The following is a 16,814-nucleotide window of genomic DNA, read 5'->3' as shown; positions in this document are numbered from 1 at the left end:
TCAATCAACAGTAAAAGAAGAGGTTACATCCATTGCCAACGAATTACTTAACCATAAGGGGGGAGATCCCTCCCACCTACTCGGACCCTGGGTTTTGGACGCAAAGGCAGCAATTACATGCGCCACATTATTAGTTATTCTAGGAACAAAAGACAAGACCACAGTCCGCAACTGCCGCATCAGGATTCTAATGTCATGCACAATACCTTCAACCCGGGAGTCAGAACAACCACCCCCTTTCAGCATATCAATCATGAGCTTGGAGTCAGACTCCAGCACCACCCGTTGCCAGCCCTGGTCCATTCCCGCACACAGCCCCGCCCGTAATGCGTCGGGCAGGGCCGCATCGTACACCCCCTTCACCCCCAGCAATTACTCACATAAGGAAAAACTCAAACCTCACAAATAAAGGAAAATTTCAAAATATATGAAGATTGTACCAAATTATTATTATTTATTTATTTAATTTTAAATTCATAAGATATGCCAATAATACTTTAAAGGATTTACGGGTCAGCAAAATTCAAAATTAAATACTACTTACAATTATATAAAATTCATTATTTTGTTTAAGTCTTCTCCATGTGTATTTCATAACAAATAACTCAATGTGACTACTGTCAAGACTTTACAATAAAAAAACATTAGTTAACTTACAAGTCCAAGTGCAAATAGTTATATTTGACTTCACATTCTGAGAATAAAAAAATTTGTTTAAAAGATATACACAACCTCTTGTATTTGTCAACGTTCATAAACTACCAACATACATTAAATTGGACAAACAAATTATTAGCGTTAGTATGCATTATGAAGGAACAAAGCATTAAATCACGTAAAGATAATGCATAAAACTGAACGTTAAAAGCCATCAAATGCCAGTTAACAGCAAGATTTAATGTAAAAAATGAATACCAATTTAAGGAAAAATCATATTAAATCTATTTAAATTAATTTGCAGTTTTCCAAAAATTGAAGCAAAGAAGGTTTTGAGGCCAAAACGGATGCAAAGATTGACTTCTGCAGTAAGACTATATAACTGAATTAAGCTCCAGCTAAGCTTAATAGTATTAAAACAAAATGCAATTAAGTTTCATAATCATGTTAATGGCAATAATCACCCAACATTATTAACAACTTTATTGCCAAAATAAATATAGGAATTGAAAACAAGAGTGTGACCATTAGGCAAAATCTGGACAATTAATTTCAATAAAGAAAAATGGAATTTATATTTATGTTTTGAAAACTATACCCATATGCACAAAATAGAAGGGAATAGTCAAATTTTATTTCTCCATAAATGTGTTGACGTGAGTTTCCTAATTAATCAAGGATATTTATTTCCTTGATTAATTAAGGGATTTACTTTCCTATTTTTTATAATTGATAAATCATTGTACAATTAGGAGATAATTTCCTCATTATTTACTGTATTTAATTCCTTGTAAAGCCCACATGTAAACTCTTATATATACCTCCATATGGAGAAGAATAAAGTTAACCTAATACATTCAAACCATATTCATATTTTAGCATGGTATCAGAGCAATCGATCCTCGGTTGTCTCTAAATCCTCATATCAAATTTCTTCAAACACAAACCCTAAATCCTCATATCAAACTTCTTCAAACACAAACCCTAAAATCATATTCCTTAAATTCCTCATATTTCTCCAAACTCATATTTCTCTTTACCAAATTCAGATCTCCATCCACATCCCTCATATCTTCAAATTCCAAAACACATATTTTTTTACCCTTAAAATTCTTCCGCTGCCATGGATCCTCTTCCAACACCACCAACACCACTCCACCATCCTCCCAAATTATTACTATCCATAGTGACAACGCTCCTTTCCCAAATAGTGTCACCCTGACTGAAACCAATTATGCCTTATGGTCTCAATTCATGGAGATGCGTATTGCTGCTAGTGAAAAATTGGGGTACCTCACCGGCGACACCCCGCAACCTTCTAAGCTCTCCTCCACCTACGCCAAATGGTGTACGGAGAACTTTTGGGTGAAGGGGTGGCTCATCAACTCCATGTCACCCGACGTGATGAGTCATTTCATTCGTTTAAGTACCACCAAAGAAATCTGGGATGTTGTGAAGAAAACCTACCTTGATGGTGGGGATGAAACTTACCTCTTTGATCTCAACAAATAGGCGTTCTCCATTAAACAGAATAGTGCACCTATCCACAAATACTATAGTCAGCTTCAAACCATCTTCCAGGAGATTGATCACCGCACTCCGAATCGCATGCACTGCGATGCCGACATGACTGAACGTCAGACCGAACTGGATCGTCTTCGTGTTCATCTTTTTCTTGCCAGCCTCGACCCTCAGTTTGATCAAGTCCAGGGGGAAATTCTGCGCAAAGATCCCAAATTAGACCTTGACCAAACCTTTGCCTATGTCCGTCGCAAAGCTCAACAACGACTGACCATGACCAGTACTCCAGACACTGCAGTCCTGGCCACTCAACCTCCATAGGGCCCTCTGTCCTCTTCCAGTAGTGCTTCTCAGACTCAAGTCACAAGCTCTCGTCCGGAGCACAAATGCACTAACTATGGTGGAAGCAAACATACCCGTGCTGGCTATTATGAATTGATTGGGTACCCGAAGTGGTGGGACCACTCCAAAGCTCCCCGCAAGAATAGGAGCAAATCCCTCAACACATCCTCCACCTCAGATCCTGTAAGTCCTGCTGTTCCGACTGCACTAGCTACCGCTTCTGCCTCTGTAGCCACAACAGGTACCCAAGGTTATGTTTTACATAATTCTTCAAAGAAACACACATGAGTCATTGACACCAGAGCCACTGATCACATGACCTTTGATCCTGGACAAATTACCTCTCAATCGATGGTGTCTAATGCCAATGGTACCCCCTTTCCAGTAATTGGGGAGGGTTCCCTCTCTCTCTCTGACTCCCTCACTTTGGATTATGTGTTGATTGTTCCATCCTTATACCATAATCTCTTGTCTATTGCCCAAATTACTATGGCTTTAAATTGCACTGTAACCTTTTGGCCTACTCATTGTGTTTTTCAGGACATTCTCAACAGCAAGACGATTGGTTGTGGTACTAGGCATCGTGAAGCCAGCCTAATTCAAGCTTATACAATTGAGGGTACGAGTGTTGAGAAGAAAAGTTCAGAAGTATGGTTATGGCGTCGCCGTCTTGGACATGCTTCATTTCGATATTTACAGAAGCATGTCCCAAGACTGATTGAATTCCTATTTCTAAGTGGATTAGGAAATTACACTTATCCAAATCCTAATAGACTTCTAGAAATCCAAACCTAAATTGAATAAGGAAAACTGAAATTCTTTCCTAATCCCTCTAAGACAAGAATTGGTATACCTCTAATTTTCCTAAAACAATTCTAAATCAATTAGGACATATTTAACGAGCCAAAATCCTAACAGTCTATGCTTCGGAGAAAAAAAATAATTTGTTATTCCAAATGAATAGCCGGTGTAAAGATTCAACACAAATTAATTAAAGCTTTATTTATTTATTTACCTTTAAAATTTGTTTCAAAACAAAAGAAATATAATAATAAAATTTTAAATTTCTTCGAAGTAAACTCTCAATTACAGATATACAAGTGTGTAAAGAAAACGTACACAACTGCAAGCCACAAATTCAAATATGTAACGAAATTTATATAGAGGAATAATGTCAGAATGTTAATACTTAATAAAAATTTAGTGGAATAATATCAGAATTAAAAGGGACACATTTTCAATGAATTAGTTTGACATATATATGATCTATATGATACAAGCCAGCCAAATGCGATATATATTTTTTTTAATCAAGGGTTATAAAAATATGGTGTACTTGATTAGCTTTTGAATACTAACATTATTGAAATTTATTTTAAAAACAATTTTGCAGATACACTGAATATCTAGCTTTAAATTGATTTTGTAATTAATTGGTTGGTTGTCTTTGAGCAATTAAAGACTTAAATCTTTTCCAAAACGTTGAGCTATAATAATAATAACACATAAATTAGTTTGAAGGTTTGTTATTTTCAAACACTAGCAGTAATTGCCCAAACGTTAGCAACAAAATTATAAAAATATAAATGTACCAACAATATTTAAAGCAATTGAAATTGTATAGACAACATGAAAACTTTAAACTAAATCTACTGAAAACAAATCATACCGGGGTTGGGTTTCATTGAAAGCTTTAAATTGCACAGAGGTTTCATTGTAAACTCACCTATGGGGTTGGATTTCATAACCATAGTTATTCGGGACTTAGGTCCGAAAGCCCATATTTAGTGTGAAACACATTAAAGCCCACCAAATAATAATTAGCATCTATGTCCAATTTAATTGGAAATATCCCAAAAGACCCATTGCATCGTTTGATGTCGTCCCGCTATATCGATAGCAATGGCAACATAGTCTTCATATTCTTATCAAAAGTCTTTTTCTTCGAAGGATGCAGCAAAACCAGTCACCACCATCCAAACGCAACCACTCTCCTTCCCTCCTCCTCCAATGCTCAGAGCTCGTCCTTTCATGGCTGACCCCACAAGAACTCGCCACCATATCTCTCACCTGCTCCACCCTCCACACAATCTCTAAGTCCATCACTCTCCGCCGAGCCTCTGACGCCTCCAGAGCCTTCGAGAGTCATCCCATTCCATTCCACAACTCCGTCGATGAACACCCGTATGCCTACTTCATCTACACCCCATCTCAAATTTCTTCTTCCTCTTCTCAATTTTTAGGGCGCCAATCTTGGGGCTCCAGTTCTTCTGCACACAAATCGAACTCGGTGGCTGGACTTGGAGTTCAAACGCTGCGTTTTGTGGACGAGTCGGGAGAGTGTGCGTATGGGTGTGAATGCGAGGCATGTGGGGAAGAGGGAGATGGGGGTGATGGGTGTCCGTGTTTTGGTGGCTTTAACGACGTCGTTGCGGAGTGTGGGCCGAGTTGTGAGTGTGGGTTGGATTGTGGCAATAGGTTGACTCAGAGAGGGATTGAGATTAAGTTGAAGATTCTGAGGGATGGGCGAAAAGGGTGGAGTTTGTATGCGGACCAGTTCATTCCAAAGGGTCGGTTTGTTTGTGAGTATGCAGGTATTCCAAAAACAACCCACATTTAGGAATTGGATTTTGTTTTGAATAATTTATATCACATGTGGTGTTATCTGTTTGGTACTGATAGTTATAGCACTTTAGCGCTTGTAAAATGTAATTGTTTCTAGTATGTATCCTGACGGTGTATGATTGATTGTTTTGTGTTTTGTGTTAATTTGAAATTGGTTGTGACTAGAGATGAGAAAAATGTTGTCTTGACTTTGCTGACATAGAATAGAAGTGTAGACAGATTTATAACAATGTGATTGAATTTGGTTGGAAGTTTTGAATTTGGCACTCGTTTGATATTTTCTTTCATAAATAGGTGTGCACAAAGTCATACACATCAAGTAACTCAAAACCAAGACTAATTGTTGATATAGATGGCTCATGTGAGTAATTGTTCTGAAGCGAATCCTAAAATTGTTTTCAAGTTTATGAGTCTGCTGATATTGATGGCTGACTGCTCTCTGGCTTTGAATTTGTTGTTATTAGTAGAGGTTAAGGTTCTGTTATTTTTCTAGACAACAAGCTTTCCAATTGGATTAGGATCACTCTTTTTTCTTGTTATCCTGTTGGATTGATAAAGTATTGTTCAGATATGAAATATTCCTATCAACAAATGTTGGTGCAACAATTACTGAAAGGAAATACCATACTCAGCTTTTCTGTTGAGTAATTATCATGTATTCTGGCACCCACTTGCTTGGGCATCTGGAACACAGAAAGGGTGTAGTCTGTGAACCAAACACGTAGAAATCATGATTGTTGGATCATCATACTTTTGGCAAAACCTTGAAAGAATGGTGGGAAGGCAGGACTGGAGGAAATTGAAGTTTGACAATAACAGATTAAGGAGCGGATTAGGGAAGTGTTTGGGGACGATGGAAAGAAAAGAAGAGAAGAAGTTTAAGGGAGAATTAAGGAGCCGTCCTTTTTTCTTTCTTTATCCGTGCATCAACTGAGGTGCAGGGAACTGTAGACTGTTAATACGTCTGACCACATTATTGTAAATGTTTAAAATTCACAAATGGATTTCAGATGCTGCTGCTGAAGATTCTCCCCCGAAATTTTATTTGATGCAAAAAATCCTAAATTAGAAGTGAAAAATCTAATCCCATAAAAATGGATAATGATACTTGCTTATGGCGTTCTGAAGCCTGTTCTCTGAGGCTTAGATAACATGTTCCCTACAAACGATTGCATGTATGTTTATCTGTATTCTGTATGCATGCATGGGAATTTGATCTCATTCTCTCTCTCTCTCTCTCTCTCTCTACACACGCACACACGTGTATGTATACATCCTGCAAGTTGGATTATATTTTTTAACATTTTTTACTTATTAATTGTTCTTTTTTTGGGTGAGAAAGGTGAACTCTTGACAACCAAAGAAGCAAGATTGCGGCAGCAGATATATGATCAGCTTGCATCAGGTGGTCATTTTTCCCCTGCTCTTTTGGTTGTGAGGGAGCATATGCCATCCAGAAAGGCATGTCTAAGATACAATATTGATGCGACAAGAGTTGGAAATGTATCAAGGTTCATCAACCATTCGTGTGATGGTGGTAATCTATCCACAGCACTGGTGAGAAGCTCAGGTGCTTTACTCCCACGCCTTTGCTTTTTTGCTTCGAAAGACATAAAAGAAGATGAAGAGCTTACTTTTAGCTATGGTGAAATTAGGGAAAGGTCAAAGGGGTTGCAGTGCTTTTGTGGGAGCTCTTGTTGTCTTGGAATTTTGCCCTCAGAGCAGACTTAATTGTAGTTTTTTGCCTCTAGACTAAGTAGTACTGTAGCTTGAATTCTGTCCTTATAGGATATGTAGGAGGGAAAGGAGCAGTTGGTGGCACATTCAGGATTGTGCAATAAATGGTAAAAATGAAAAGGGGAAAGAGACTGAGGAGAAGAAAATAGCACCATAAGTTTGTTAACTTATACCTAATACTTTAACTGAAATCCGTAATCGGTTTAACTTGCAATTTGCTATTCGGAATAGGATGCAGATGCAAATTTTGCAAAATTAACGGTGGGCCAGTGTTCATGAGTTTCTTTTTCTGCTTTTATAAATGATTCCTCTTGTTTTTTCCTCTTCCTTTTCCTACGTTAAGGTCAATTGGCCAAGGTTATTAGGAGCTATGCAACTCAACACAAATAGCTCTATGGTATCGAGTCTTTTGGTGGTTCAACTTTGTGCAACATTATATTTCTTCTATCAAAGCTTTGTACCAGCTCTCGCTAGGATTCAGTGTTTAGAGTTTAGAAACCGGTTTTTTACTCACACCTACACCGACAAAAAGATCATGTGGCATACTAGTCGTTGAATCAAATATTGAAATTAAATGAAAGAAAAGAGAGTGATCATGCATCTCATCTACTATAGCTTAAAGTTTCTGTGCAGACCAGGGCTGGTTTTGGTGTTTCTAAATTCTCTCTTCAGCTTAGGGCCAATTCCGTGTTGCTTCAAGTTTCGGTTAGCTTTGTCTAATGCTGCTGTTGATGTAAATTGTTTGGATACTAAATTCATAATGGATGTTTTGATTGTTGAATCCAATTTATTTGCTCAATAATCCCTTATATTAACTTTTGTGCAAGAATAACTTTGTCATCCTTCATCTCTTAAGAAGAAAAAAGAAAAAAGGCAAGTTCTGGGCCTAGCAGCCCCATTCAGGAACTGAAAGCGAAGTGGCCCAAACCTGGAGGAATGCTATCCCAACGATTGCAGCAACCCCAACTCCTAAGTAAGACGTGATATTTTGGTTAATGAGTTTCAGTGACTGTTTTTGAGGTAAAACTCACCTCAGTAATGCAAATAAGAAAGTTAGGAACAATATATTTAGCCACGTTAATCTCTCTGCATGTATGATTGACCTATTGCCCTAGCAGAAGGACGACAAGTTAGGATAGGAGGTAACGTAAACATATATTATAGATTGGGAGAAGAAAAGAAGTATAGTTTTATGATAATGGTCATGGATAGAGAAGCTACAAGCAATTGTAAAGAGAGAAATATTAAGGAAAGAAACACGCAATGCATTGAGTTATTATCTTATTATTCAAGTGTATCGATCATTGGCGAACATGAGGGGAACTTGACTCTCTTCCTCGTCATCTTCTTCGTCTTGGGATGGCCTTGAAAGCTGAAGAGGGTCCAAGCTTTGTGAAGACGGCGCAGTCTCGGCTGCAAGGTCAAAATTAGAGGTGAAGCTGCACATGTTGATGAGATTAGTGGAAGCAGAGGAGTTGTTGGAGTAGGCAGGTTGCAACATCAAAGCCATGTTCTGCTGCTGCTCATGTTGTTGCTGTTGTTGCTGATGCTGCTGCCGCTGCTGGGAGCTGATCTGAAGGGCGTTTGCAAATGCAAATCTACTGTTTATCAGCTGAGTTTGCACCATTGCAAGCTCGGCTTGCAAAGATGCAACCTGGACATTAATGCCACAACAGTTAACTAATTAATTAATAGATATTGTAACTGTCCTTTAAGATTGGTCATGGAGCTTCAATTATATATGTGAACACTAACGCCATCTTATGAAAAAAAGGTGAGAGAGCTTGCAGTTTTCCCTTTTTATTTTTTATTTTTTGAAGTTTTTTGTTTATTGAACATTCGTAGTCCATGAAATTTGAACTCAGGACCCTATAGAAACTGCTAGAAGAGGGAGCAATTGGTAATGTTTCGTGGCCATCAATGTTGAAGTATTGTCAAAACCCCCTATGGAAAGTTTTGTAAGAAAAAGAAGTAAATTTATCTAGCCTGGTTTGAACTTGCAACATCATCTCTTATCTCATCACATTAATTGATCAATAATTTCCATGAAGGCAATAATAGATTGGAGAGAGAATATATAGGTATGTAAATGTGTGTGTGTGTGTGTGTGTGTTTTGATGATTAATTAAGTAATTAATTAGTAATATGGTTAATATATATGATGAAACCTGTTGTTGCAAAGCAAGAATGGTTGAGACACAACCATAGACGGGATCAGCGAGCCTAGCCTGAGCCTCATAAGAAATGGTGACGACGGCATCTTGGCGGCGGTTCAAGGGAATGTGCAACAAAAGCTTTGACACATTACTTGCCCCAAACACCTTGTGCACCGCTGCAAAGCGTGCAGCTCCTTGGTCTGAACCAAAATGGGGTGCAAATATGCACCCACTAATGCACTTCCTCCTCAGAAATTTGCAGGCTCCACATGGAGCTGCACCACTTACTACTACTGTACTGCTTGTACTAGTATTGTTTGTCGTTGCCGCCGCCTCGGTGTTAGAAGCAGGCCTTCCAGCGCCGCCGGATGTGCCCTTTCTTCTGCTTTCGGAGGTGCAATGATCTCCTTGTGCTGGCTGGTCAGCCATCAAGAGCGAATGGAAATGTAAGGATTAATATAACAAGTTGGCTGGCTAGCTAACTATATAGCTATAGCTATGGGAAGGGTAAAGGGTTTTGATTAATATTAGAGACTTTATTAATTTTAGCAGTAGTGCACGTTAGTCTCGTGAAATAGTTGGCAAGCTCAATGTGCTAAGCCTCTCTTTCTTTGTTTCTTTGTTTCAGAGAGAGAGAGAGAGAGAGAGAGAGAGACGTTATGGTTGGTGAAGTTGGGGAAATATTGAGTGAGTGAGTGAAATGAGTCTACTGCATGGAGTGTGTGAGGGGCACGTGCAAAAGCAAAGGGTAGGGCCTACTGGCTTAATTAATTAGCTAATTATATTATATATTAATAAATAATGGTGTTAGTTTTAAGTCCAAGTTGTAAAATAATAATAATAATAGTTGTGTGTATGGAAGTTGTAGAAGGTTGTGATGATGGAGGGAAAGGCACAAGATTTGTATTGCCCGTGGCGTGTGGGATGCATAAAACCTCAAAGTGCATGGGTGTGGGTGGGTGTGTTACATGTCATGTCATGCTCATGCATACCTCTTTACCTTTATTGACACTGAAATTAAGACAAAGCATAAGTATATTGTTACAACTCACACTTTTTTTTTGTCTTTCGTTGGAAAAGATGGTAACAATTTACACTTACATTCCTCATAAAAAAAACTCACTCACATTTACATGCCTATCATATATATGCAATCTCGCAACATATATATGCAACCATCAATTGTCTTTGTGTAGCTAGCTATGGCGTGGATTCTCAAGGATCACAAAGGAAATGGAAAGCTTTTAGGCAACATGATTGGGGCATTAGGCAGGATGGAGATGAAGCAGCTAGCATAACAAAAAGACTCCTGTTGACAGAATCTTCTTTTATTTTACTAGTGCCATTCCCTCTGCACAAATCCGTAACTAATGTCTATCTGCAGACGGAAATATATATATGGCTAAGGAACCTGCAACTCACCGCTAATAGGTGAGGCATGAAGGAATTGAAGGTGAAACTGGAGAGCCCTCACTGCTCTGGGATTCTCCTCCCTGCCATGCATCCTGAACTTGTTCAGCATATACTACAAGTTCCAAAGAACATCCTCAATAGAAGGTCTATCTGCTAGATCCTTAAATGTTGGCGGAACAATAGGAAATATGAATTTGAAGATAATAATAATTCTAAACATAATTGTAATCATCATATACAATAACAAATTTACATGAAATTAATGTAAATCAACAAACACAAGTAGAAATACTGACAACTTTAGCGATTGAGGCTTGCAAGAATTGCAATGTCCTAAAGACAGATTTCACCTCTGCCCTTGTGCTCACAGTTTTATAGGCGTCCATCTCTCAGGATTCAACAATCGATAATCCTAAATTGATGTACTTCAATTTAAGACTCTGGCGAACCAATTATATATTTGTACTCTCAAGACAAACCGTCAGAAGTATTTAACAAAGAGAGAAAATAGAGTATTGGGGAATACTCTATTTTTCACGAAAAGAACTCTATCCATCTTTGGAGATATCCAGGTTGATGAAGGGTGCTTGCCGAGCCTAGATTGGACTGGGGCGATGTGTTGAGAGGGCACTGGCTGGGTGGGCTCAACATCCTGGGTAAACTCATGTTGGGAACCCTGGGCCTGCGCCTTCTCCCAGTTACGCTAGAAGGTGCGATAGTCATGTTCCAGCTCGACGTTCTTTGTGTGAAGGTGTTCGTATTTCTCGAACATCTTGGTGATGCTGGCCCGAAAGAGCTCTACCTTTGCCTGGAGATTGACATCTGCTGAAGGTTTCCTTCCGGAGGTACCCTCGCGGGGGGTATAGTGTGGAGTATCGTGGCTATCCTCGGTCGGCATAGCAGAATGAGGGGTAAAGAAGAGGCGACGGGGCCTGATGAGAGAAGGAGCCAACTGGGCTGGTAGAGAGAAATGGGATTCAAGTGTCGAATTCCCACAGACGGTGCCAAAATGTTGATGCTCTTTTTGAGAGGTCAACTTAGAGAGAAGTAGATTTTCTTCAGCAGGGCAGAAGGTGAGGACCTTCGGTAAAGGAAGAGCCTGCAAAAGACAAAGTAAGAGAAGCAGTCGTTAAGCTTCGGACACTAGTGTGGTGTCGGCCGAAGATTGTCCGATGCTTAAGTCAGCTAAGAGTAGTAAATTTGATAGAGTAATAGTAAAAGTGAGAAAGTAGTTACCCTTTTTACTTGGGTACTGTTTCCTATTTATAGGAAAGTGAAAATAAGAGCCTTGCACAAAGTTTCGATGTGGCACTTTGTACAAGTCGCTGTGGTAGTGACACATGTCTTGGAGATTAGGTTCGGCAGTTGAGAGCTTCGGCAGGTGTCTGGCACCTCAAAAGAGTGCCTTCCTTTGGCAGGGGAGAAGGCGAGACTGTCTTAGTACTAGTTGTTTTGAGGCTGGATATGCTCGGTTGATTATGGTATAAACAAAATTAATGTAAATCAACAAACACAAGTAGAAATATTGATTGCAACTTTAGCGATTGAGGCTTGCAAGAATTGCAATGTCCTAAGGACAGATTTCGCCACTGCCTTTGTGCTCGCAGTTCTATAGGCGTCCATCTCCAAGGATTCAACAATCGATAATCCAACATTGAAGCACTTCAATTTAAGACTCTAGCGAACCAATTATATATTTGTACGCTCAAGACAAACGTTAGAAGTATTTAACAAAGAGATAAAATAGAGTATCAGGAAGTACTCTATTTTTCACAAAAAGAACTCTGTCCATCTTTGGAGATATCCAGGTTGATGAAGGGTGCTTGATTTATATAAAACTCAATCCACCCATGATAAAACAATGTATCTGTGAATTAGTGTAAGTTCAAGAGATACAACCTTTGCATTATTATGCGTTGAATAGCAATAGGCACAAATCTAAGGAAACCGACCAGTTGGAGAAACTAAGACACACGTCTCTTAGATAAACTTATTTTTCATTCACTATAGAAATTAAATATTATTAAATAATATAAAATTTCCAACACCTTACACAGACATCTCACACAAATTTCCATCAGCGTCTTCAAGGACTGATCCAAGCATGTCTGCCTAACTAGTGGATCAACCATGCTTCTTCGAGCTGCTCAGGGGAAAGAGGTGATAGTAGGAGGTTCCGGGTTATTCTTATTACCACAATCCAAACGCACTGGTTGAAGGGATTAGTTAAGCTAGTGTTCAGTTGCGGTTGAAAATTGCCATGTATTAAGTCTTCCATGAAAGGTCAAAATACATAGTGGGGTGGTGTCATAAGCTTTGTGAGAACATTATATATATTTCTGTCCAAGGTTCGTATCAATATTGCTGCTAACGCTGCTAATATGTTAACTAAATTGGTTCCCCAAATGATGTTCTCAGTGACAAACGTCTAGAACTGATACAACCATGTCTTTTGTTGATTTCAGTGACAACAGAGTGGTTGAAGAAAATATAACAAAAAGCAGAGTGCTTTTACCTGATCTTCTAAAACTTCCACTTGAGTCTCAGACTTCACTGGTCTGCCTTTGATCATTTCCAGCAATATTACTCCAAAGTTGCGAACATCGGTCCTGTCGTCGTGCTTCATCCTGTCAAGCACCATAGCACAATGGTTACAGTTTACATGTAACTGCATACATGTTAACGGAATAATCTACATATGAGTAGTAGGTGTACTTTAGGTGATAATAACTAGATGTAGCTCAGGACCTCTATGTGAAGGTAGCAAGAGGTGTCAAGGTGTCAACAAGCACAAGGACTAAGATTATCATCAAAACTCTAAGGGTGGTTTCGCCGTTGCGAATGTGTGACTATCCTTAATAATCAAGGGTATAACTGGGATTTACATGTGATGGCAAACTGAACTCTCTTAATAATACCACAATTATGTCCTCTTATGCCTTCCCAAATTAAGCTGTAGAGCTAGCTACAACTAGTGCTTTTCTGTTATTCAACAAATACAAAATGCGTAACTGAAATCTCATTGAGCATAAGCCCCTAGTTAGAAACCAAAGTGTGCAAGAAGCTCTCCAAAACCCACAAATTTAGGATTAATCCCTCTCAACATGCACTGTGCCGTAACCAACTCTTGCATAGTGCACTATAAAATCAAAGCCTTCTATTCACCATTCTAATCAACAGCACCCAATACGATACAAAAACTCGAAACCAAGAACCCGAAAAATAAACAATAAAAATGGCCGGAAAAAACACGTACTTCGGTGTCCATGCAGCTCTAACCATGACATTATTAATTCTCCCCACCGCCATTATAGCTGTGGCAGATGATGATACACCAGTACCAGCCGACCACTCCCAAGTCAACACGTGGTTCAATAACAACGTGAATCCGTACAAAGAACGGCAAGGCACGCTTGACCCTGCCCTTGTAACAGCTGAGGTTGGTCAAACCGTCGTCAAGGTTATGAAAGATGGAACTGGAGAATTCAAGACCATCACTGACGCCGTTAATAGCATTCCGACCAACAACACCAAACGTGTCATTGTGTACATTGGAGGGGGAGAGTACAATGAGAAAATCACAATTCCACGGAATAAATCATTTGTTACATTTTATGGCTCTCCAACAAATATGCCAACTTTGACCTTTGGTGGCACAGCCCAAAAGTATGGAACTGTGGACAGTGCCACAGTGATTGCCGAATCCGACTACTTCGTGGCAGCTAACCTAATTATTAAGGTGCGAAAATGTCTCACATTTGCGAGAAATGTTTCATGTCACGTGATATTATCATCACACACAATAATTCTTTAATTAACTTTCTTTTAATATTTTTGTTTCCTTATAATTTATGTTGATTTGTTGTTGTGAGAAGAACTCTTCGCCAAAGCCAGATGGGAAAAGAGTGGGAGAACAGGCATTGGCATTGAGAGTGTCGGGGAACAAGTCAGCCTTGTTCAATTGCAGGCTGATTGGTTTCCAGGACACACTTTGTGATGACAAGGGCAATCATTTTTTCAAGGACTGCTTTATTGAAGGCACTGTGGATTTCATCTTTGGAAGTGGAAAGTCTCTCTATTTGGTAATGCCACCCAAACTCTCCCTATAATTCCTAAATAAAAGGAAAACTTATAAAGGAACTTTTGTTAACTCTCCTTACATGTTTTACAAATCATATTGCTAAATGCGAGTCTCTTCTTATAATAGTGAATTTCACGTGCATGTTGTGTGAGAAACGTTATGTATACGACTAACTCTTCATTATAACTCAGCTGTTTGTTGTCTATGTATTATGTCATTGTTTTGATGGGTAGTTAATTAATGGGTGCAGAACACTGAGTTACATGTGCTGGGGAATAATGAAATGACAGTGATAACAGCACAAGCAAGGGACTCAGCTTCAGAGGATACTGGATACTCATTTCTCCACTGCAACATAACAGGGACTGGAAATGGCACGTATTTGGGCAGGGCTTGGAGGACTAGTCCTAGGGTGGTCTTTGCCTACACCAGCATGTCTGAGGTTATCACCCCAGCCGGCTGGAACAACAAGAACCGCCCGGAACGTGACAGGTAAGCAAATTAAAACACACTAATTAATTAAGCATTTTCATATAATTGAATGATTTTGAGAGTTAATTAATAGTTTCAATTTTTTTCGTATTTGTTGTTGTATTCAGAACCGTGTTCTATGGAGAATACAAGTGTTCGGGTCCAGGTTCAAGTATGGTTGGGAGAGTAAAATACACCAAACAGTTGAATGATGAACAAATCAAACCTTTCCTCAGCCTAAGCTATATTCAGGGTTCCAAATGGCTGCTTCCTCCTCCAAATCCAAAAGCGTAGATTTTCTTAAGACTAGGAAATAGTTTTCTTAACTTTGTATACATGTTTATATATGGGTGCTATTGAGAAAGCCGCACGCACACCTCATGGAAAATGCACAATGTATAAAATCAATATTATGCTTTAATTTCTAAAGATCTTCCGCTATACAATTTGAGCACAGTTTGTTGATTTGATTGGGACAAAAGACATGCGCAAAGGACTTATTAGTGTAGTGGCTTGGAATATTTACTCCCTCATGCAAGGTTCTGAGTTTGAATCCTAGCATCCGTGTAATATGTATGAGTTTAGTACTATTCCCCCCCTCAATTGGAAAGGACCTCAAAAAAACATATCAAAAATCGATTCCAGTTTTAGACAAATCCCACTCCGTTCATATTTATTAAATAAACAAAAACATAACCAAAATTTAAGATCTAGTCAAGCAAATAAATTTCACCTTAATCCACCTTGTATAGTAAAATATGAATCATATGAGCAACGATTTAGGTTAAGGCTTGACTAGACTCCAGCTAAACTTGCTTCATAACTCTGCCAGACTATATAGGTGCTAAGGTGGCTGATCTGATGGTTATGGTTCACGATTGGAAAAGGTTCAAGAGCTTATCTAACCCCTGTAGCCTTCCTTGCAGCGCAAAGTGACCTCCTAGAACTAGACTTTTAATTGCTTAACGTCTAATCATGTATTAATTTTTACAACGTGCAATGATCTCCTTGTACTGGCTGATCAGCCATCAAGAGCGAATGGAAATAGAAGGATTAATATAACAAGTTGCTGGCTGTCTAGGAAGGGAAAGTGTTTTGAATAATTAGAGACTTTATTAATTTGAGCAGTAGTGCACGTTAGTCTCGTGAAATAGTTGGCAAGCTCAATGTGCTAAGCCTCTCTTTCTTTGTTTCTTTGTTTCTTTGTTTCAGAGAGAGAGAGAGAGAGAGAGAGAACGTTATGGTTGGTGAAGTTGGGGAAATATTGAGTGAGTGAGTGAAATGAGTCTACTGCATGGAGTGTGAGGGGACGTGCAAAAGCAAGGGGTAGGGCCTACTGGCTTAATTAATTAATTGATAATTAATTAGCTAATTAAATTATATATTAATAAATAATGGTGGTTTTAAGTCCAAGTTGTAAAATAATAGTAATAGTTGTATGTATGGAAGTTGTTGAAGGTTGTGATGATGGAGGGAAAGGCACAAGATTTATATTGCCCGTGGCGTGTGGGATGCATAAAACCTCAAACTGCATGGGTGTGGGTGGGTGTGTTACATGTCATGCTCATGCATACCTCTTTACCTTTATTAACACTGAAATTAAGATAAAGCATAAGTATATTGTTACAACTCAAAACTTTTTTTTTCTTCTTTTGTTGGAAAAGATGGTTACAATTTACACTTGCATTCTTGATCAAAAAAACTCTTTACATTTACATGCAATCTTGCAACCCATTAATTTCCTTCCCCTAGTATTTCCTTAATTAAAAGTTGTAATACTTGATTTCCCTATTGAACAATTGCACTAATGA

At 38.7% G+C, this 16,814-nt stretch overlaps 4 protein-coding genes across 4 annotated transcripts; 2 read left to right on the top strand and 2 right to left on the bottom strand.

The window, feature by feature from the left end:
* LOC117634017 lies at positions 1–1,727 on the bottom strand. The gene is made up of 2 exons (XM_034367915.1): positions 1,641–1,727; positions 1–357 (listed from the first exon to the last, which is right to left on the bottom strand). The coding sequence occupies exons 1-2, from the start codon at positions 1,725–1,727 to the stop codon at positions 1–3; spliced, it is 444 nt and encodes a 147-aa protein (XP_034223806.1).
* Positions 1,728–4,400: 2,673 nt separating this feature from the next.
* Positions 4,401–7,137, top strand: LOC117636147 (histone-lysine N-methyltransferase SUVR3). Its single transcript, XM_034370626.1, has 2 exons — positions 4,401–5,114; positions 6,488–7,137. Exons 1-2 carry the CDS (start codon positions 4,472–4,474, stop codon positions 6,874–6,876), a joined length of 1,032 nt encoding a protein of 343 aa, XP_034226517.1. The 5' UTR covers positions 4,401–4,471; the 3' UTR covers positions 6,877–7,137.
* A 910-nt stretch (positions 7,138–8,047) lies between these two features.
* Positions 8,048–9,481, bottom strand: LOC117636148 (LOB domain-containing protein 20). The gene is made up of 2 exons (XM_034370627.1): positions 9,051–9,481; positions 8,048–8,536 (listed from the first exon to the last, which is right to left on the bottom strand). Exons 1-2 carry the CDS (start codon positions 9,465–9,467, stop codon positions 8,171–8,173), a joined length of 783 nt encoding a protein of 260 aa, XP_034226518.1. The 5' UTR covers positions 9,468–9,481; the 3' UTR covers positions 8,048–8,170.
* Positions 9,482–13,686: 4,205 nt separating this feature from the next.
* On the top strand, positions 13,687–15,432 carry LOC117633803 (pectinesterase PPME1-like). Its single transcript, XM_034367586.1, has 4 exons — positions 13,687–14,190; positions 14,327–14,533; positions 14,783–15,024; positions 15,132–15,432. Exons 1-4 carry the CDS (start codon positions 13,687–13,689, stop codon positions 15,295–15,297), a joined length of 1,119 nt encoding a protein of 372 aa, XP_034223477.1. The 3' UTR covers positions 15,298–15,432.
* The last annotated feature ends 1,382 nt before the right edge of the window (positions 15,433–16,814 follow it).

Source organism: Prunus dulcis, chromosome 7 (genome assembly GCF_902201215.1).
Source record: "Prunus dulcis chromosome 7, ALMONDv2, whole genome shotgun sequence".
NCBI classification, from domain to species: Eukaryota; Viridiplantae; Streptophyta; class Magnoliopsida; order Rosales; family Rosaceae; genus Prunus; species Prunus dulcis.
The sequence above is the reverse complement of the archived record's forward strand: the minus strand, read 5'-3'. Positions and strand labels throughout refer to the sequence as shown.